Below are 23307 nucleotides of genomic sequence, written 5' to 3'. Positions count from 1 at the left end.
CCCCAGACCAAGCATTCTCATTTTGTGTACCAACCTCTTGTGCGGCACGGTATCAAACGCTTTGGAAAAATCGAGATATACCACGTCCAATGACTCACCGTGGTCCAGTCTATAGCTTACCTCTTCATAAAAACTGATTAGATTGGTTTGACAGGAGCGATTTCTCATAAACCCATGCTGATATGGAGTTAAACAGTTATTCTCATTGAGATAATCCAGAATAACATCCCTCAGAAACCCTTCAAATATTTTACCAACAATAGAGGTTAGACTTACTGGCCTATAATTTCCAGGTTCACTTTTAGAGCCCTTTTTGAATATTGGCACCACATTTGCTATGCGCCAGTCCTGCGGAACAGACCCTGTCGCTATAGAGTCACTAAAAATAAGAAATAATGGTTTATCTATTACATTACTTAGTTCTCTTAGTACTCGTGGGTGTATGCCATCCGGACCCAGAGATTTATCTATTTTAATCTTATTTAGCCGGTTTCGCACCTCTTCTTGGGTTAAGATTGGTGACCCTTAATATAGGGTTTTCATTGTTTCTTGGGATTTCACCTAGCATTTCATTTTCCACCGTGAATACCGTGGAGAAGAAGGTGTTTAATATGTTAGCTTTTTCCTCGTCATCTACAACCATTCTTTCCTCACTATTTTTTAAGGGGCCTACATTTTCAGTTTTTATTCTTTTACTATTGATATAGTTGAAGAACAGTTTGGGATTAGTTTTACTCTCCTTAAAAACATTCGGGCCCCACAGCTCATTGCTGCTTTCGAGCGTAGCGAGGCCCAAGGAGGGGGGGGGCCCTAGGAGGGGGGGTAATGTTAGGTCTCGAGTTCCCGCTTCTGCACAGGGGGAATCTCGAGCCATCTCCGCTGTGGTCTCCCATTCTTATCCAGCCGCAGTGGAGTCTGCTCAGCAGGGACGTCGCTCCCAGCGTCTTGCTCAGTCTCACTCTGTACAGAGAGTGTATTTGAAGTGACTTTTTACAGAACTCTATTTTTGTTTCCTTGAGTGGTTTTTGTAACTTTTCATTTTTAAGACTCTGTACATATTAATTGTTATTTCAAAATGTTATCGTCCCACAGTCCCGGAGTACTGTTCTTAACTAAGGGGGAATGTGGCACCCCTAGGGGTATTTGCCACAAAAATAGTTACTGACACTAAACACAAATACTAAAATAGCAAAACTGCACTACCACCTCCGGCCAGAAGGGGGAGCTCCAGAGACTCCCCTTAATCCATTCTGGTCTGAGAGAAGAAATGGCAGTTGGGCTAAGGAGCTGATAGTGAGAGGTCATACAGCTGAATTTCTAACAGCCCTGTGACTGTTACCAGGCCCAAATCACCGGCCTGAGGAGAAGAGGGACAGAGAAAAGGGACATTGTGAGAACCGGGTAGCATTAATCACTACCCAGAACAGGCGCAAAGACGGATACCGGATCCGTGGCTGTATTCATTATATATAATACAGCAACCGGAAAAACGTGAGGTGATATCAGCTTCACTAGGGCCGGACGCAGCAACAGACACAGAGTTCAGCGGTACTCCCGGAGGGGGTAAGCCGATAAAAGGACTCGGGTTGCCCGTCAAACCAGGACCCGGAGGGGACAGATTGGGCCGGCAGCCAGTTCACATACAGCAGCAGGGCCACACAGAAATTGCGCACAATAAGAGTCGAAGACCCCGGCAGGGTCAAAGTAACTCAGAGTTCCCATACAGACTCCGGTGACAGGACTGGTTGTAAATCCTTTTATGTTAAAGTAAACTGGTTAAACGTTTCAGTGCCTCAGTCTTTCATTTGGACAATAGCCATCTATCCAGGATCGGGATCGTCACCGCTGGGAGAACCTGCTGCTGATCAAGTAAGTGCCTGTCCCCTGATGATACCCCTTACACTGTGCATTGCCTGAGGCCACAGCACCGGGTCAAGCCACCCGTGACATCCCCCTCAAGAGACAGACTCCATTGGTCCGGTGCTGGGTATCCCGGTCTCTTGGGCGTCACAACCGCAATCCCTAATCCTATCATACCACACTAGAGGTAGCCGTGGATTGCGCCTAACGCTCCCTATGCAACTCGGCACAGCCTGAGAAACTAGCTAGCCCTGAAGACAGAAAAATGAGCATACCTTGCCTCAGAAAAATTCCCCAAAGGAAAAGGCAGCCCCCCACATATAATGACTGTGAGTTAAGATGAAAATACAAACACAGAGATGAAATAGATTTTAGCAAAGTGAGGCCCGACTTACTGAATAGACCGAGGATAGGAAAGATAGCTTTGCGGTCAGCACAAAAACCTACAAACAACCACGCAGAGGGGGCAAAAAGACCCTCCGCACCGACTAACGGTACGGAGGTGCTCCCTCTGCGTCTCAGAGCTTCCAGCAAGCAAGAAAAACCAATATAGCAAGCTGGACAGAAAATATAGCAAACAAAAGTAACACAAGCAAAACTTAGCTTATGCAGGGCAGACAGGCCACAAGAACGATCCAGGAGAAAGCAAGACCAATACTGGAACATTGACTGGAGGCCAGGAACAAAGAACTAGGTGGAGTTAAATAGAGCAGCACCTAACGACTTAACCTCGTCACCTGAGGAAGGAAACTCAGAAGCCGCAGCCCCACTCACATCCACCAGAGGAAGCACATAGACAGAACCAGCCGAAGTACCACCCATGACCACAGGAGGGAGCTTGACCACAGAATTCACAACAGATTCCAGAGCAGTGGCTGCTCATTAGTGACATTGAGGGTAAGACGTGGTGCAGGGAGGATTCCAGAGCAGTGGCTGCTCATTAGTGACATTGAGGGTAAGATGTGGTGCAGGAAGAATTCCAGAGCAGTGGCCACTCATAATAATAATTATAATAATTTTTATTTATATAGCGCCAACATATTCCGCAGCGCTTTACAAATTATAGAGGGGACTTGTACAGACAATAGACATTACAGCATAACAAAAATACAGTTCAAAACAGATACCAGGAGGAATAAGGGCCCTGCTGCTCGCAAGCTTACAAACTATGAGGAAAAGGGGAGACACGAGAGGTGGATGGTAACAATTGCTTTAGTTATTCGGACCGGCCATAGTGTAAGGCTCGGGTGTTCATGTAAAGCTGCATGAACCAGTTAACTGCCTAAGTATGTAGCAGTACAGACACAGAGGGCTATTAACTGCATAAAGTGAATGAGAACATGATGCGAGGAACCTGTTTTTTTTTATAAATAGGCCACACAGGGATCGTTAGGTTAATGCATTGAGGCGGTAGGCCAGTCTGAACAAATGAGTTTTTAGGGTACGCTTAAAACTGTGGGGATTGGGGATTAATCGTATTAACCTAGGTAGTGCATTCCAAAGAATCGGCGCAGCACGTGTAAAGTCTTGGAGACGGGAGTGGGAGGTTCTGATTATTGAGGATGCTAACCTGAGGTCATTAGCGGAGCGAAGGGCACGGGTAGGGTGGTAGACTGAGATCAGAGAGGAGATATAGGGTGGTGCAGAGCCATGGAGTGCTTTGTGGGTGAGGGTAGTAGTTTTGTACTGGATTCAGTGTCATTGAGGGTAAGACGTGGTGCACAGAGGATTCCAGAGCAGTGGCTGCTCATTAGTGTCATTGAGGGTAAGACGTGGTGCAGAGGATTCCAGAGCAGTGGCTGCTCATTATTGACATTCAGGGTAAGATGTGGTGCGGGGAGGATTCCAGAGCAGTGGACGCTCATTATTGACATTGAGGGTAAGACGTGGTGCGGGAAGGATTCCAGAGCAGTGGCTGCTCATTAGTGACATTGAGGGTAAGATATGCTGCAGGGAGGATTCCAGAGCAGTGGCCGCTCATTAGTGACATTGAGGATAAGACGTGCGGGGAGGATTCCAGAGCAGTGGCTGCTCATTAGTGTCATTGAGGTTAAGACATGATGCACAGAGGATTCCAGAGCAGTGGCAGCTCATTAGTGACATTGAGGGTAAGACGTGGTGTGGGGAGGATTCCAGAGCAGTGGCTGCTCATTAGTGACATTGAGGGTAAGATGTGGTGCGGGGAGGATTCCAGAGCAGTGGCCGCTCATTAGTGACATTGAGGGTAAGACGTGGTGTGGGGAGGATTCCAGAGCAGTGGCTGCTCATTAGTGACATTGAGGGTAAGATGTGGTGCGGGGAGGATTCCAGAGCAGTGGCCGCTCATTAGTGACATTGAGGGTAAGACGTGGTGCGGGGAGGATTCCAGAGCAGTGGCTGCTCATTAGTGTCATTGAGGGTAAGACGTGGTGCGGGGAGGATTCCAGAGCAGTGGCCGCTCATTAGTGACATTGAGGGTAAGACGTGGTGCAGGGAGGATTCCAGAGCAGTGGACGCACATTAGTGACATTGAGGGTAAGACGTGGTGTGGGGAGGATTCCAGAGCAGTGACTGCTCATTAGTGACATTGAGGGGAAGACGTGGTGCGGGGAGGATTCCAGAGCAGTGGCCGCTCATTAGTGACATTGAGGGTAAGATGTGGTGCAGGGAGGATTCCAGAGCAGTGGCCGCTCATTAGTGACATTGAGGGTAAGACGTGGTGCGGGGAGGATTCCAGAGCAGTGGCCGCTCATTAGTGACATTGAGGGTAAGACGTGGTGCAGGGAGGATTCCAGAGCAGTGGACACACATTAGTGACATTGAGGGTAAGACGTGGTGTGGGGAGGATTCCAGAGCAGTGACTGCTCATTAGTGACATTGAGGGTAAGACGTGGTGCGGGGAGGATTCCAGAGCAGTGGATGCACATTAGTGACATTGAGGGTAAGACGTGGTGTGGGGAGGATTCCAGAGCAGTGACTGCTCATTAGTGACATTGAGGGTAAGACGTGGTGCGGGGAGGATTCCAGAGCAGTGGCCGCTCATTAGTGACATTGAGGGTAAGATGTGGTGCAGGGAGGATTCCAGAGCAGTGACCGCTCATTAGTGACATTGAGGGTAAGACGTGGTGCGGGGAGGATTCCAGAGCAGTGGCTGCTCATTAGTGTCATTGAGGGTAAGACGTGGTGCGGGGAGGATTCCAGAGCAGTGGCCGCTCATTAGTGACATTGAGGGTAAGACGTGGTGCAGGGAGGATTCCAGAGCAGTGGATGCACATTAGTGACATTGAGGGTAAGATGTGGTGTGGGGAGGATTCCAGAGCAGTGACTGCTCATTAGTGACATTGAGGGTAAGACGTGGTGCGGGGAGGATTCCAGAGCAGTGGCCGCTCATTAGTGACATTGAGGGTAAGATGTGGTGCAGGGAGGATTCCAGAGCAGTGGCCGCTCATTAGTGACATTGAGGGTAAGACGTGGTGCGGGGAGGATTCCAGAGCAGTGGCCGCTCATTAGTGACATTGAGGGTAAGACGTGGTGCAGGGAGGATTCCAGAGCAGTGGACGCACATTAGTGACATTGAGGGTAAGACGTGGTGTGGGGAGGATTCCAGAGCAGTGACTGCTCATTAGTGACATTGAGGGTAAGACGTGGTGCAGGGAGGATTCCAGAGCAGTGGCCGCTCATTAGTGACATTGAGGGTAAGATGTGGTGCAGGGAGGATTCCAGAGCAGTGGCCGCTCATTAGTGACATTGAGGGTAAGACGTGGTGCGGGGAGGATTCCAGAGCAGTGGACGCTCATTAGCGACATTGAGGGTAAAATGTGGCGCGGGGAGGATTCCAGAGCAGTGGCCGCTCATTAGTGACATTGAGGGTAAGACGTGGTGCGGGGAGGATTCCAGAGCAGTGGCCGCTCATTAGTGACATTGAGGGTAAGACGTGGTGCGGGGAGGATTCCAGAGCAGTGGCCGCTCATTAGTGACATTGAGGGTAAGACGTGGTGCAGGGAGGATTCCAGAGCAGTGGACGCTCATTAGTGACATTGAGGGTAAGATGTGGTGCGGGGAGGATTCCAGAGCAGTGGACGCTCATTAGTGACATTGAGGATAAGACGTGCGGGGAGGATTCCAAAGCAGTGGCCGCTCATTAGTGACATTGAGGGTAAGACGTGGTGCGGGGAGGATTCCAGAGCAGTGGCCGCTCATTAGTGACATTGAGGGTAAGATGTGGTGCGGGGAGGATTCCAGAGCAGTGGCCGCTCATTAGTGACATTGAGGGTAAGACGTGGTGCGGGGAGGATTCCAGAGCAGTGGCCGCTCATTAGTGACATTGAGGGTAAGACGTGGTGCGGGGAGGATTCCAGAGCAGTGGACGCACATTAGTGACATTGAGGGTAAGACGTGGTGTGGGGAGGATTCCAGAGCAGTGACTGCTCATTAGTGACATTGAGGGTAAGACGTGGTGCAGGGAGGATTCCAGAGCAGTGGCCGCTCATTAGTGACATTGAGGGTAAGATGTGGTGCAGGGAGGATTCCAGAGCAGTGGCCGCTCATTAGTGACATTGAGGGTAAGACGTGGTGCGGGGAGGATTCCAGAGCAGTGGACGCTCATTAGCGACATTGAGGGTAAGATGTGGCGCGGGGAGGATTCCAGAGCAGTGGCCGCTCATTAGTGACATTGAGGGTAAGACGTGGTGCGGGGAGGATTCCAGAGCAGTGGCCGCTCATTAGTGACATTGAGGGTAAGACGTGGTGCGGGGAGGATTCCAGAGCAGTGGCCGCTCATTAGTGACATTGAGGGTAAGACGTGGTGCAGGGAGGATTCCAGAGCAGTGGACGCTCATTAGTGACATTGAGGGTAAGATGTTGTGCGGGGAGGATTCCAGAGCAGTGGACGCTCATTAGTGACATTGAGGATAAGACGTGCGGGGAGGATTCCAAAGCAGTGGCCGCTCATTAGTGACATTGAGGGTAAGACGTGGTGCGGGGAGGATTCCAGAGCAGTGGACGCTCATTAGTGACATTAAGGGTAAGACGTGGTGCGGGGAGGATTCCAGAGCAGTGGCCGCTCATTAGTGACATTGAGGGTAAGACGTGGTGCGGGGAGGATTCCAGAGCAGTGGCCGCTCATTAGTGACATTGAGGGTAAGACGTGGTGCGGGGAGGATTCCAGAGCAGTGGCCGCTCATTAGTGACATTGAGGGTAAGACGTGGTGCGGGGAGGATTCCAGAGCAGTGGCCGCTCATTAGTGACATTGAGGGTAAGACGTGTTGCGGGGAGGATTCCAGAGAAGTGGCCGCTCATTAGTGACATTGAGGGGAAGACGTGGTGCGGGGAGGATTCCAGAGCAGTGGCCGCTCATTAGTGACATTGAGGGTAAGACGTGGTGCGGGGAGTATTCCAGAGCAGTGGCCGCTCATTAGTGACATTGAGGGTAAGACGTGGTGCGGGGAGTATTCCAGAGCAGTGGCCGCTCATTAGTGACATTGAGGGTAAGACGTGGTGCGGGGAGGATTCCAGAGCAGTGGCCGCTCATTAGTGACATTGAGGGTAAGACGTGGTGCAGGGAGGATTCCAGAGCAGTGGCCGCTCATTAGTGACATTGAGGGTAAGACGTGGTGCGGGGAGGATTCCAGAGCAGTGGCCGCTCATTAGTGACATTGAGGGTAAGACGTGGTGCGGGGAGGATTCCAGAGCAGTGGACGCTCATTGATGTAAATGTTGAAGAGCGTTGGACTTAGGCTGCAGTCCTGTCTGATTCTTCCTGGAAATCAGCCGTTCACCCTCACGCTGCAGCGGCTCTCAGTGTAGGACGTCCTAGGTCTTTGCTCCTATTTCACTCTCCAGCCGTTTCAGGAACAGACCCGGGGGCCAAACTGAGTTGAAGGTCTCTTAGGGTCCACAAGGCCGGCGTACATCTTCCTGTGCTTTGTGTTCCATTTCAGTAATGACACAGATCACTTTGCTTGTATTCATCTGATGACAATGCTCCGTGCACGGACGTCACTCCGTCCTCTCCTGTCTGCAGATCTTCCTGCACACAGACTGGATTGTCAGCTCCTGCGTCCGGTGTCTGCAGTCACAAGTCACACAAAGAAGACTGCACATTGGAGCTGAGATCTTTATGATGTCTCTCTAGGGCGAGGAGGAGAGGTCCCTATAGTTGTTTACCTTCTTCCTTTACACTAAGGTTTGTTTTTTGCACGTTCCACTTTTATTTTTTTGTGTTTTTTTATTCTTTTTAGAATTTTCTATTCATTGCACTGATAATTGTTTATCACATTTTAAATGTTACTTCAAGTTAAAAAAAACCTTTGTAAAATTAATAAAAACCAATCAAAACATTTGATTGGGTTATCCTGGTGCTGAGACGATCTCCCTACCCTGCAACCAGTGCTGCTTCCCTTCTAGACCTGTGTAGTCATCAGTGGGGGTCTCGGTACTCAGAGATCCACCAGTGGGAGGACAGGATATTGTTTGCCCTCACGGTGAACCCCAGTGACATGATGGGGCTCCCTGGAGACTGTCAGCAGGATGGTCACATGGTCGCCATCAGGCAGATGAGGGGCCCCAGGGTCAGCGTCATATTATCCATATTATCCAGTGACAGTGTAAATACCCGGCCCCGGACATTACAGGGTCTCCTCCACCTTCTTACCCCAAACCTTTCCATAGTCGAAAAATGTAGAAAACAGACACAAGGCGCATACATTTATACTACTCAGCGGTGAATATATAGAAAGTCAGACATACGTATTCGGCGGTATTATATAAAGTGCCGGGCGCAAAGCTCCGGCTAATCCTATAACTGCAGCATGAAGACCCCACAGGACTATCAGCGATGGAAGGAACATTCCCAGAAAAGTGGCAGAGATCTGCTGGAATCTTCTGTCTTCAGTCTGTAACAATGTATATATGTATATATGTTTGTGGGGGGGGATTGTTTCCAATGTGTCCCGGACCGGCACCGATCAGGTCCTAAGGTCGGAGGACGGAGCAGCGGCAGCTGTACAGGGGTCTGGTGTGGGGTCTCTATCTGGGGTGGGTATTCGTAGGGGGTCTGTAATTAGCAGTTTTGGCATGAGATCGGTATATCTGGGGTCTGTATTTATCTGGGGGTCTGTATTTATCTGGGGGTCTGTATTTATCAGGGGTCTGTATTAATCTGGGGTCTGTATTTATCTGGGGTCTGTATTTATCTGGGGTCTGTATTTATCTGGGGGTCTGTATAAATCTGGGGTCTGTATTTATCTGGGGTCTGTATTTATCGGGGGTCTGTATTTATCAGGGGGTCTGTATTTATCTTGGGTCTGTATTTATCTGGGGTCTGTATTTATCTGGGGGTCTGTATTTATCTGGGGTCTGTATTTATCTGGGGGTCTGTATAAATCTGGGGTCTGTATTTATCTTGGGTCTGTATTTATCTTGGGTCTGTATTTATCTGGGGTCTGTATTTATCTGGGGTCTGTATATATCTGGGGTCTGTATTTATCTGGGGTCTGTATTTATCTTGGGTCTGTATTTATCTGGGGTCTGTATTTATCTGGGGGTCTGTATAAATCTGGGGTCTGTATTTATCTGGGGGTCTGTATTTATCTGGGGTCTGTATTTATCTGGGGTCTGTATTTATCGGGGGTCTGTATTTATCTGGGGGTCTGTATTTATCTGGGGTCTGTATATATCTGGGGTCTGTATATATCTGGGGTCTGTATATTTCTGGGGTCTGTATATATGTGGGGTCTGTATATATCTGGGGTCTGTATATTTCTGGGGTCTGTATATATCTGGGGTCTGTATATTTCTGGGGTCTGTATATATGTGGGGTCTGTATATATCTGGGGTCTGTATATTTCTGGGGTCTGTATATTTCTGGGGTCTGTATATATGTGGGGTCTGTATATATCTGGGGTCTGTATATTTCTGGGGTCTGTATATTTCTGGGGTCTGTATTTATCTGAGGTCTGTATTTATCTGAGGTCTGCATATAGAAGATTCTGGATGAAGGTTTGCTTTAGTTCCAGGGGTCCGGCCGGGGGAAGAATCCAATCTGTAGGTAACAGCGGGGGGCTACTAGGTCCATAATCTGCCCTGCGCACACTGTGGTGTTTTCTGCAGTGGGAATATTGGAGGCTTCTGCTGTAGACTGTCAGCTCTGGGGGTCAGGGCTTGGTGGGGTAACGGGTTGGCTATTGCAGATAGGAGAGGATGAATACAGATGATGGTGCTGGTGCAGGAGCCGAGGTCGACACTTCACCGTCCTCACATTGTAGATCATTACCTGCAAACACAGATAAGGAATTAGTGGAAGAAGGAAGTCCTACCCGGAGCGGTATCACAGCACCCCCCTGTGACATCACTCGCTGCCCCCTGTGACATCACTCGCTGCATCCAGTGACATCACTCGTTCCCCGTGACATCACAGGCTGCCTCCTGTGACATCACTCGCTGCCCCAAGACATCACTCGCTGCCCCGTGACATCACTCGCTGCCCCGTGACATCACTCGCTGCCCCGTGACATCACTCACTGCCCCGTGACATCACTCGCTGCCCCAAGACATCACTCGCTGCCCAGTAGACCTTTATAGCTCTCAGTGGCTCCTCCCTGTGGTTGCGCTCGGTGACGCTCCGGTGCTGCGTCTTTGTAGGTGCGCGGGTCGTACACTGGACATGTGTCTGTGTCAGACCCGCGGGCCATTAGTTGCGCCTCATGAGACCAATATCCTCGTCTTCCACCTTAATCAGCAGATCATGGCTGACTCCATAGCCAGGGCCTGGTGAGACCCCACCTGCCACATCCTACACCCCCGCCCCGGTGAGTGGCTTCTCCCACCACTGACCAGCTGGACTAATGACGCCCCTTGTTGCTGGTTCTTCCTGCACATTACTATTATACAAGAACCGTCCAACATTCCCGGGTACAGGTCATACGTGGGGGTTCACTTACTTATTACATATGTCTGAGGCTGAAGATCTATGCTCTTTATCCCTGGACAGTCACCGAGTGGATCCCATCTAGGAAAAAACAAACATGGGCGTGTCAAAGTATGAATCCTATCACCACACTCTGTATTCTCTACTGTAAGAGCGGTCACACTGTGGATTCTCTACTGTAAGAGCGGTCACACTGTGGATTCTGTACTGTAAGAGCGGTCACACTGTGGATTCTGTACTGTAAGAGCGGTCACACTGTGGATTCTGTACTGTAAGAGCGGTCACACTGGATTCTCTACAGTAAGAGCGGTCACATTGTGGATTCTCTACTGTAAGAGCGGTCACACTGTGGATTCTGTACTGTAAGAGCGGTCACACTGTGGATTCTATACTGTAAGAGCGGTCACACTGGATTCTCTACTGTAAGAGCGGTCACATTGTGGATTCTGTACCGTAAGAGCGGTCACATTGTGGATTCTGTACTGTAAGAGCGGTCACACTGTGGATTCTCTACTGTAAGAGCGGTCACACTGTGGATTCTCTACTGTAAGAGCGGTCACACTGTGGATTCTATACTGTAAGAGCGGTCACACTGGATTCTCTACAGTAAGAGCGGTCACATTGTGGATTCTCTACTGTAAGAGCGGTCACACTGTGGATTCTGTACTGTAAGAGCGGTCACACTGTGGATTCTATACTGTAAGAGCGGTCACACTGGATTCTCTACTGTAAGAGCGGTCACATTGTGGATTCTGTACCGTAAGAGCGGTCACACTGTGGATTCTGTACTGTAAGAGCGGTCACACTGTGGATTCTCTACTGTAAGAGCGGTCACACTGTGGATTCTCTACTGTAAGAGCGGTCACACTGGATTCTCTACTGTAAGAGCGGTCACATTGTGGATTCTCTACTGTAAGAGCGGTCACATTGTGGATTCTCTACTGTAAGAGCGGTCACACTGTGGATTCTCTACTGTAAGAGCGGTCACACTGTGGATTCTCTACTGTAAGAGCGGTCACACTGGATTCTCTACTGTAAGAGCGGTCACACTGTGGATTCTGTACTGTAAGAGCGGTCACACTGTGGCTTCTCTAGTGTAAGAGCAGTCACACTGTGGATTCTCTAGTGCAAGAGCGGTCACACTGTGGATTCTCTAGTGCAAGAGCGGTCACACTGTGGATTCTCTAGTGCAAGAGCGGTCACACTGTGGATTCTCTACTGTAAGAGCGGTCACACTTGATTCTCTACTGTAAGAGCGGTCACACTGTGCATTCTCTACTGTAAGAGCGGTCACACTGTGGATTCTCTACTGTAAGAGCCGCAGCACCAGTTGGCCACTCATCAGTTTATTTCCTATGGCAGTATCGGGTCAGTGACCTCTTTCACACTGCAGTTTCCCGGTCTCTCTCGAGCAGTGACTGATCTCCTCGCCCGTCCGTCACGTCTTGTGTTACGTCTCAGGACGATACCTGATATGATGCCTCGAGTAGATCTCTTCAGCCGTCCCTCTCTGATGTGACACAACACTTGTTCCTCTGCCTTTATGTCATGCTCCAGGACAGATTCCACTTTCTTCCGGCCATCACCCAGATCGGTGACATTGAAGCTTCCGTATTGGGACAGATCCTTCCCGTATGGAGTGATCCACTGGATCTGAGGAGCGTAGTAAACACCGGTGCTCAGACATTTCAGTTGTCGCTGCTCAGTCAGCAGAGTAATTGTTGGATACGTTGCGTCCAGGTCTGAAAATGAGGAATATGGCGTCAGAAATAGAGGGGAATTCACATTCCGGGGCGGTGACGTTTACCGATCCTCAGTTTTGGGGCCATGTTGGTGGAGGCTCAGCCTCTGATCCCAGCACCTGGTCGCTGCCACCGGAGAAGGTTAAATGTTGGCGTCTGACTATCATAGCTGAGAATGGCTGCCGTCCTCACACTGGGACGACCACATGCCTGGAGCAGAGCCGCCACCATCGCATACAAAGCACATTTTGTCTTGAAAGTTAGGAAATCCATGTGACTACATCATCAAAAAAAAAATATTCTCACAGTCATGAGTCAGAGGAGGCTCGTGAGACCTCAGGCTGTGTGGGTTCTCCATAATGCCTAGCAGCTTTCACATCACATGGTATAGCCCGGCCAGCACAAAGGACTATAAGAGCCTGTATAAAAGCTGAGCAGGGAATGCAGCAGCCATCGTAGGGTGAATCTGGATAGTGAGAGGACGTCGCAGCTCAGTGATAGAGTTAAATAGAAAAAGCCATAAACACTGAATTAACATTACAGCTCGGGCCGGATTCATTACCGCATTTGCGCCTGTATTTTATCTTGTTTGTGGTGCTTTGTGCCCATTTATTGTTTGCCCCAAACTCATCTTTTTATTTGTGCCATTTTTTATATATTTTACGCGTGCGCACTGATTTCTAGTTCGCCATTGTGAACGCGGCTTCGGGTTTGTAGATGTTTTCGCCTGATTCATCATTTGCAACATTTTGAAAAAGATGCGACTTTTTGCTGTAAAAGATCAAACACGTTTTAAGACAGGAAAAAAATTAAAAATGTACAAAATTCATGAACCGTGTTTCGCCACTTTGATAAATTTGGCGGATTAAAGCTCGGCGAATGCCACAAGATAAAAAAAAGTGACAAAAAGAAACGCAAATGAAGAATCCGGCCCATAGTGTGAGACAGCACAGAGAGGAGAACATCCAAATATGTGCGTCTGGGTGAAAAAGCTTGAAAGTGGCAGGATTCAGTCCTAGGGAACCTCCGAGTGTTACACAAAGCTTTACAAGTTAATTGGAGGCTTTGCAGAATTTACGATTCACTGGAAGGTAAATATCAATTTCTAAAAGCTTCACTCTTCTGTGGTGTCGTTGCTCGGGTGATCTCCGAGTATGAATACATGTGAGGAATGCCTGCTTGTTCGGGAATTCCCACATGTATTCAGCCTGGCCAGAGGTTGTAAATCATGCTGCTGAGGTGATGAAAACGATATTTCCGAGCAATAACAAATACTCGGAGGTCACCCGAGCATGCTGTGGAAAACCCGAGCAACGAATACTCGCTCATCACTACTTATCTTCTTGAGATCACCTGCTAATCCCAGAGGTTCACATACTTTTACGTCTCACAGGCGAGTGACATTGGTTAATTTCCCTCATTTAAGAACATCAGAAAGTGGAATATTTTTTACTTATTTGTTGGATTTGGTTCTTTGTTCACTTTTAGGAATTTTTGGAAAACTCTGATGAGTTTTAGGTCAAATATATGCACAAATTTGGAAAATTCTGAAGGGTTCACAAACTTTGAAGCGCCGCCATACAAGACGAGGAAAGATCTCCGATAGGCTGGATGGAAAGAACTTACCTCCTATGGATAATGTCACCATCTTGTCTCCGTGGCCCTTGGCGTTGGCGGCTCGGCAGAAGTACGATCCCTCGTCTTCATATGAGACGTTTCTTAGCGTCAGGTCTAGATTTCCTCTTGACCACTCCATGGACAATTCGATACGACCTCCGTATCGCGGATCCTGCTCCTCCAGATTTTCTTTTCCCTTGAGGCGTTTGTAAAGAATTAGATAGTCTTTGTTTTCTTTCTTCATCCAGATCATGGTCAAACCAGCGACATCGTCCACAAAAGAAGCGTGACAGGGCAACGTGACCGTGCCGTAGAGGGAGGGGGACACGGCTTTCTGCGATAGCGGGATGACACCTGCAAAGAACATGGACATTAAAGAGACTGAAATCAGCCCGTCACCAGCCTCCAACATCTCAGCGTCCTCCCACATCTCTCCATAGACCGGGTCCTCATGGACGGTGATAATGGGCGCTCTAAGGGGTGAAGTATCGTATAGGACAATAGTTGGAGGACTGTGACGTGGAGCCTTGTCCGGGGCCGAGCATGGGACAATAACGAGTCTTGGTAGGGCCAAGGAGAGAGGAGACTGGTCGGGATCTGCAGAACGCCTCTATTGCTTCATCACAGTCCAATGGTGTTCAGTGGTCGGTTCTTTGGGTATGGTTGTGGTTGGATATACAAGAAGAAGCTACTGAGGAACCAGTAGTGGTCAGTAATGGTCTGAGGTCATGGACATCATTGTCATCCTCATTTTTAAGTCCCTATCTCCTATGAAAGATGCCAGGAACCCCCAGATAGGAGCGGCCAAAAATGAAGAACTTGTTTTAAGAAACCCGAGTCATCGATATGTCTACCAAACGTTACTACAAAGACCATGTTACTATTGTGTCACGGGACTGGGAGAGAGGACTCGAGGGCTGTCTCCGGGCAGACGGTGTCACCTCGCTGGATGAGGCTACTGCCCAACCTAGAGGAATGCTATTAGACATCACAGAGGCTCCGGAGGTGGATGTGCAATGTCCCCGTAGAAGAAGACTTCCTAATGACATAGAGACTTATGTGCATAGCTGTAATAACTGGGGTCTGTAGAAAATAAGTGCACCCCCCGGCTGTAAGATCTGGGGTCTGTAGAAAATAAGTGCACCCCCAACATCACATGTCTAGAAGCAGGATCTCATTACCTGACAACCCCGGAGACAGGGTGCATAAAACCAAAAGAAGAGTCAGGGTCTGCAAGAGAAACGTAAGCTCCATAAGATCATCCACCACGGTGGCAGGATCCCAGTCATACCACAACTTCATCACAAGCTTTAACTTAGAATCAAAATGCCCCCAAAAGATTGAAACATTAAATAAAACAGTAAAAGTGTTCAAAGTAAAAAACATTTACATTGTCAATTGCTGACTGCTGGTGGTCCGACCACAGGGACCCCCAGCAACCATGTGTCCAAGCTCTCGCCACCTCCTGTCGCTTCCAGCTCATAAATATTTACAGAATCCGTAATTACCTCAACCCTCACTCTACCAAAATGCTTGTGCATGCCCTAATCATCTCCCGCCTGGACTACTGGAACATCCTCCTCTGTGGCCTACCTTCTAACACTCTCGCACCCCTCCAGTCCGTCCTTAACTCTGCTGCCCGACTAATTCATCTCTCTCCTCGCTACTCCTCCGCTTCCCCTCTTTGCAAATCTCTTCAGTGGTTCCCATTCCCTCAGCGTATCCAGTTTAAACTACTAACACTGACCTACAAAGCCATCCACAACCTGTCTCCTCCATATATCTCTGAACTAATCTCCCGATATCTTCCCTCACGTGATCTCCGGTCCTCCCAAGACCTCCTACTCTCCTCCGCACTAATCCGCTCCTCACCCAACCGCCTCCAAGACTTCCCCAGACTATCCCCCATCCTCTGGAATTCTTTGGACCAACACGTCCGACTATGAACCACATTCGGATCCTTCAGACGGAACCTGAAAACCCATCTCTTCAGGAAAGCCTACAGCCTGCACTGACCCCGCTGTCGCCTCATCACTATCGAAGCTACCGCCTCACCAACACCGGAGCTACCGCCTCACCAACACCGAGCTACCGCCTCACCAACACCGGAGCTACCGCCTCACCAACACCGGAGCTACCGCCTCACCAACACCGGAGCTACCGCCTCACCAACACCGGAGCTACCGCCTCACCAACAACGGAGCTACCGCCTCACCAACACCGAGCTACCGCCTCACCAACACCGGAGCTACCGCCTCACCAACACCGGAGCTACCGCCTCACCAACACCGGAGCTACCGCCTCACCAACACCGGAGCTACCGCCTCACCAACACCGAGCTACTGCCTCACCAACACCGGAGCTACCGCCTCACCAACACCGGAGCTACCGCCTCACCAACACCGGAGCTACCGCCTCACCAACACCGGAGCTACCGCCTCACCAACACGGAGCTACCGCCTCACCAACACCGGAGCTACCGCCTCACCAACACGGAGCTACCGCCTCACCAACACCGGAGTTACCGCCTCACCAACACTGGAGCTACCGCCTCACCAACACCGGAGCTACCGCCTCACCAACACCGGAGCTACCGCCTCACCAACACCGGAGCTACCGCCTCACCAACACCGGAGCTCCTGCAACCCTCAACCTACTGTCTCCTTCCCCATAATCCTGTAGAATGTAAGCCCGCAAGGGCAGGGTCCTCGTCCCTCTGAATCAGTCCGTCACTGTTAGTTTACTGTAAGTGATATTTGTATTTTGATGTAACCCCTTCTCATGTACAGCACCATGGAATCAATGGTGCTATATAAATAATAATAACAATAATGTGTCAGGTCTCGGGTGACTCGCACACTCCATTCACTGTCTATAGGACGGTCGGAGAACGCTCGGCTGGCTGTCAGTCCCATACACAATGAATGATGCGGGGGCCAAGCATGCGGGTGACCAGATACCTGAAGTCGTGGGTGGTCCGACCCCAGCAGTCAGCAGATGAGCCCCTACAATATTCATGGGGAAGAATAATCCTTCATATATAAATAATAATAAAAAATCAGATCATATTGCAGTAAAATAACAAACCGTAAATATTCTGAGAAAACAAGAAATGAGACACAAATAATACACAATATAATATATGTCTGCTCCAGAGGTGGCGGCAGAGTCGGTGCTCGCCTCCGAGGTACCCGCGCTTTGATGCCTCCAAGGTATCAGCACTTTGATGCCTCCGAGGTATCAGCACTTTGATGCCTCCGAGGTACCAGCGCTTTGATGCCTCCGAGGTACCCGCGCTTTGATGCCTCCGAGGTACCAGCGCTTTGATGCCTCCGAGGTATCAGCGCTTTGATGCCTCCGAGGTATCAGCGCTTTGATGCCTCCGAGGTACACGTGCTTTGATGCCTCCGAGGTATCAGCGCTTTGATGCCTCCGAGGTACACGTGCTTTGATGCCTCCGAGGTATCAGCGCTTTGATGCCTCCAAGACACACGCACTTTGATGCCTCCGAGGCACACGCGCTTTCACAGACACATTCCTAGTTTTCTCCTGCAGTCGCGCAGATCTCACTGTAAAGTCCAATTACCATCACGATGGAGCTTTCTGGAGACACAAGAAGGTGTGGGATCTTCGCCTGGAGGACAGAAGATGGCTCATTAGGCTTGTTTCACACTTCCGTCTTCTGGTGGGCGTCGTAATGAGTTGTTGCGACGGATGTTTTTAAAATTGTGAAAAACATGTGTAACGCATCCAGTGTTTAGATGGATGCTTTGTTTGTGATCTTACCTGGAGAGACAGAGAGAGGGAGAGAGAGGGGGACAGAGATGGAGAGAGAGAGAGAGAGAGAGGGGGAGAGAGAGAGAGGGGGAGAGAGAGAGGAGAGAGAGAGAGAGAGAGCGCGAGAGAGAGGGGGGAGAGAGAGAGAGAGAGGGGGACAGAGATGGAGAGAGAGAGGGGGAGAGAGAGGGGGGGAGAGAGAGAGGGGGAGAGAGAAGGGGGGAGAGAGAGAGAGGGGGAGAGAGAGAGGAGAGAGAGAGAGAGAGAGCGCGAGAGAGAGGGGGGAGAGAGAGAGAGAGGGGGACAGAGATGGAGAGAGAGAGGGGGAGAGAGAGGGGAGGAGAGAGAGAGAGGGGGAGAGAGAAGGGGGGAGAGAGAGAGGGGGAGAGAGAGAGGAGGAGAGAGAGAGAGGGGGAGAGAGAGCGTGAGAGAGAGGGAGAGAGAGGGGAAGAGAGAGAGAGGGAGAGAGAGGGGGAGAGAGAGAGAGGGGAGAGAGAGGGAGGAGGAGAGAGAGGGGGGGAGAGAGGGGGGGAGAGAGCGCGAGAGAGAGGGAGAGAGAGGGGAAGAGAGAGAGAGGGAGAGAGAGGGGGAGAGAGAGAGGGGAGAGAGAGAGGGAGGAGGAGAGAGGGGGGGAGGGAGAGGGGGAGAGAGCGCGAGAGAGAGGGAGAGAGAGGGGAAGAGAGAGAGAGGGAGAGAGAGGGGGAGAGAGAGAGGGAGAGAGAGAGGGAGAGAGAGAGCGCGAGAGAGAGAGGGATAGAGAGAGCACGAGAGAGAGAGGGAGGGAGATGGAGAGAGAGGGGGAGAGGGAGAGAGAGGAGGAGAGGGGGGGAGAGGAGGAGAGGGAGGGAGAGAGGGTGTGAGAGAGAGGGAGAGAGAGAGATGGAGAGAGGGAGAGACAGGGAGAGAACAGGAAAACAGCCCATTACAAGGTATACAGCTACACAATGTCAACTCTAATCATCAGTAGCTGGAACATCCAGGGCCTGAACACCTCAGCCTTCGGGTACAAGACAAACGACCCAGACTTTAACCAAAGACTGAAAGACATTGATATACAGATCCTCCTTGAAACATGGACTAAGGCCAATAATGAATTCTATGTCCCCACCGGATACAGGGAATTCTCTGTCTCCGCCCTGAAAAACAAAAACCTCAAACAGGGCCGGAGCTCAGGAGGAATATTAGTATGGTACAAAGAAGAGCTCCATGAACATATCAGAGCAGTGAAGAGAGGAGACAGCCACATCTGGATAAGAATAAGCCGCTCCATCCTCACATCCGTGGCCGACATCTACCTCTGTGCACTGTACGTAGCTCCTCCAGAGTCTCCATACTTCAACCCAGACAGCTTTGAGACCCTAAAGACTGAAGCTGACCATTTCCAGACTCTTGGCAACGTTCTCATCTACAGAGACCTCAACGCAAGAACGGGAAGCAAGAGACTACCTGACCACTGATGGAAACATCTATATACTTGGAGCAGATACCGACTGTGACAACCCAGTGCACACCGACAGGAACAGCTATGATTGCACAGTTAATAAAAGCGGCAGAACGCTGTTGAACCTATGCCGAAGCCTTGGACTTCGTATCCTCAATGGCCGCACCAAGGGAGACTCACTGGGAAGACATACCCTAAACTCCCATGTGGGCAGCAGTGTGATAGACTATGCCATCACAGATATGGACCCTACAAATATTGGCGCCCTTATAGTCCCCCCACAAACACATCTATCAGACCATAACCAACTGCTCCTATACATCAAATCCACAAAGAAATCACCCTCACAAACCCCGCAAAAGACCGGCCTCTTAAGCCTGCCACCATCCTTCAAATAGTCCAAGATGTCGGCCCCAAAATACAAAGATGCCATCAACAGACCAGAGATCAAGGAGAAGCTCCTATGCTTCCATAATAACGTGTATGAACTTAACCCAGAAGGAGTACACCTAGCGGAAAGAGACCTTAACGACATTCTATATGCCATGGCAGAAATGTCTGACCTGAAAAGAAGCATCAACAAGAGACCGAGTAAACAAAATCCCAACAACTGGTTTGACAAAGAATGCAAGACCATACGGAAGGCCCTAAGAATGGCCTCAAATAAAAAACACCGAGACCCCAATAACCCCACTCTGAGAGAAGCCTACCACACCGTACAACGAAATTACAAAGCCATCCTCAGAAAGAAAAAGCAAAACGACATCTCTACCAAACTCCTCCAACTCCAAGATGCCCTTGAAGACAACAAATTTTGGGAACTGTGGAATCACCTTGGATCCAACCAGAAAAGCAACAGCCTCCACATCCAGAGCGGCAACATCTGGCTCCAGTACTTCAAGGACCTCTACAATGACATCCCAAGTGAAGACCTGAACCTGGCACAAAAAGAGCTTGTGAAAAAACTGAAAGATATGGAGGAAAAGTTCAAAGATTTCCAAAATCCTTTGGATACACCAATCACACTGACAGAAATAACAGAAAGGATCACACAGATAAAAGGTAAAAAAGCCAGTGGTCCAGATGGGATCCTCCCAGAAATGCTGAAATACAGCCCTCCAGACATCCAGGCTGCGATAACAAAACTATTTAATATCATACTGCAGGCCGGCTGCTTCCCCAAAAACTGGAACCAAGGCCTCATAACCCCTATACACAAAAATGGGGACAAGTACGACCCAGCAAACTACCGAGGGATATGTGTCAGCAGCAAACTGGGTAAACTCTTCAACTGCATCCTGAACAAGAGGATCCTCACCTTCCTCACCGAGCACAACGTCCTCAGCAAGAGCCAAGCAGGGTTCATGCCGAACCACCGCACCACTGACCACATCTACACTCTGCACAGCCTCATCAAGAGCCACGTCCACAATACAAAGAACGGGAAGATATACGCTTGTTTTGTGGACTTCAAGAAGGCCTTCGACAAAGTGTGGCACCCAGGACTATTCCTAAAATTGCTAGGGAGCGGAATAGGAGGCAAAACATATGGCGTCATCCTAAGCTCCTACACAGAGAACAGTTGCAGTGTGAAGGTCAACGGAAGGAGGACGGCCTATTTCCAACAGAGTCGAGGAGTGAGACAGGGCTGCAGCCTCAGTCCAACGCTCTTTAACATCTACATCAACGAGCTGGCAGTGGCCCTAGAGTCCTCCTCAGCACCAGGACTCACCCTCCATGACACCCAGGTGAAATTTCTGCTGTATGCAGATGACCTCGTGCTGTTATCACCAACTGAGAAAGGCCTCCAAGATCATCTGAAAATCCTAGAGACCTTCAGCTGCACATGGGCACTGCCAATCAACGAGAAAAAAACTAATATGGTGTTCCAGAAAAGAAAGCAGAAACCCACTGGCAATCCTACCTTTATGATAGACAACCGTCCACTTACTGAAACCAACAGGTACACCTACCTGGGCCTAGAACTCAGCCAGTCAGGGAGCTTCAAGCAAGCCATAGAGTCACTAAAAGACAAGGCATCCAAAGCCTTCTATGCCATCAGAAGGCGTCTGTACCACCTCAAGGCACCAGTAACCGTATGGCTAAATTTTTTTGACTCCATCATTGCCCCAATCCTTCTATACGGTAGTGAGGTCTGGGGCCCAGTCTCATACCCAAACTGGTCAAAGTGGGACGCTGGGCCGACAGAAATATTCCACCTAGAGTTCTGCAAGCATCTTCTCCAAGTCCATCGGAGCACATCAAACAGCGCCTGCGGAGCAAAGCTGGGCAGATTCCCACTACACATCGCAATAAAGAAGAAGGCGCTGTCATTCAAGGCTCATCTACAAAGTAGCAGTCCCAGCTCCTACCATCACAAAGCCTTCCTACACCAGGAAGCCTCAGGAAGCCTCCCAAGAAAAAGTACCCAAAGCCAGTCTGACCAAGCCATCAACCTCCATGGCCTGACAAAAGGTGAAATCCAGAAAATGGTACACAAAGTCAAAGAGGAATATCTCAGCATCTGGAGGAACGACATAAACAAATCCCAGAAACTGACAATATACCCGGAATCTACAGAGGGAGTACAAACTGGCCCCCATATCTAGAGAAACTAGAAAACTCCAAAGATTGACAGATCCTGAGCTGTACAGACTGAGCGCCACAGCCTACTCATCGAATCCGGGCGGCACCCGACAGAACTACAAGCCCGAGAGAACAGACTCTGCCAGCAGCGCCCCCAGGAGGCCGTGGAGGATGAGGCAGACTCTGCCAGCAGCGCCCCCAGGAGGCCGTGGAGGATGAGGCAGACTCTGCCAGCAGCGCCCCCAGGAGGCCGTGGAGGATGAGGCAGACTCTGCCAGCAGCGCCCCCAGGAGGCCGTGGAGGAGGAGGCAGACTCTGCCAGCAGTGCCCCCAGGAGGCCGTGGAGGATGAGGCAGACTCTGCCAGCAGTGCCCCCAGGAGGCCGTGGAGGATGAGGCAGACTCTGCCAGCAGCGCCCCCAGGAGGCCGTGGAGGATGAGGCAGACTCTGCCAGCAGCGCCCCCCAGGAGGCCGTGGAGGATGAGGCAGACTGCCAGCAGCGCCTCCAGGAGGCCGTGGAGGATGAGGCAGACTCTGCCAGCAGTGCCCCCAGGAGGCCGTGGAGGATGAGGCAGACTCTGCCAGCAGCGCCCCCAGGAGGCCGTGGAGGATGAGGCAGACTCTGCCAGCAGCGCCCCCAGGAGGCTGTGGAGGATGAGGCAGACTCTGCCAGCAGCGCCCCCAGGAGGCCGTGGAGGATGAGGCAGACTCTGCCAGCAGCGCCCCCAGGAGGCTGTGGAGGATGAGGCAGACTCTGCCAGCAGCGCCCCCAGGAGGCCGTGGAGGATGAGGCAGACTCTGCCAGCAGCGCCCCCAGGAGGCCGTGGAGGACGAGGCAGACTCTGCCAGCAGTGCCCCAGGAGGCCGTGGAGGATGAGGCAGACTCTGCCAGCAGTGCCCCCAGGAGGCCGTGGAGGATGAGGCAGACTCTGCCAGCAGCGCCCCCCAGGAGGCCGTGGAGGATGAGGCAGACTCTGCCAGCAGCGCCCCCAGGAGGCTGTGGAGGAGGAGGCAGACTCTGCCAGCAGTGCCCCCAGGAGGCCGTGGAGGATGAGGCAGACTCTGCCAGCAGTGCCCCCAGGAGGTCGTGGAGGATGAGGCAGACTCTGCCAGCAGTGCCCCCAGGAGGCCGTGGAGGATGAGGCAGGACTCTGCCAGCAGCGCCCCCAGGAGGCCGTGGTGGATGAGGCAGACTCTGCCAGCAGCGCCCCCAGGAGGCCGTGGAGGATGAGGCAGACTCTGCCAGCAGCGCCCCCAGGAGGCCGTGGAGGATGAGGCAGGACTCTGCCAGCAGCGCCCCCAGGAGGCCGTGGTGGATGAGGCAGACTCTGCCAGCAAGTGCCGGAGGCCGTGGAGGATGAGGCAGACTCTGCCAGCA

At 50.8% G+C, this 23307-nt stretch overlaps 1 protein-coding gene across 5 annotated transcripts in view; it reads right to left on the bottom strand.

Annotated features, from left to right (window-relative positions):
• Positions 1-8532: 8532 nt before the first annotated feature.
• LOC138672455 (putative butyrophilin subfamily 2 member A3) overlaps positions 8533-23307 on the bottom strand; it is a 21728-nt gene continuing 6953 nt past the window's right edge. For 4 of the 5 annotated variants that reach the window (XM_069760435.1, XM_069760436.1, XM_069760434.1 and 1 more), the window contains 5 exons: positions 15307-15355; positions 14135-14479; positions 12236-12508; positions 10780-10847; positions 8533-10112 (listed from right to left, as the gene is read on the bottom strand). In XM_069760435.1, the coding sequence (XP_069616536.1) occupies positions 10816-10847; positions 12236-12508; positions 14135-14479; positions 15307-15355 (699 nt within the window). In that variant the 3' untranslated portion in view covers positions 8533-10112; positions 10780-10815. Of the gene's footprint in view, positions 10113-10779; positions 10848-12235; positions 12509-14134; positions 14480-15306; positions 15356-17711; positions 17912-23307 lie in introns of those variants that run through there. The other variant, XM_069760437.1, reaches the window with a different exon arrangement.

The sequence above is a fragment of the Ranitomeya imitator genome, chromosome 3 (assembly GCF_032444005.1).
Source record: "Ranitomeya imitator isolate aRanImi1 chromosome 3, aRanImi1.pri, whole genome shotgun sequence".
Lineage (NCBI taxonomy): Eukaryota > Metazoa > Chordata > Amphibia > Anura > Dendrobatidae > Ranitomeya > Ranitomeya imitator.
The sequence above is the reverse complement of the archived record's forward strand: the minus strand, read 5'-3'. Positions and strand labels throughout refer to the sequence as shown.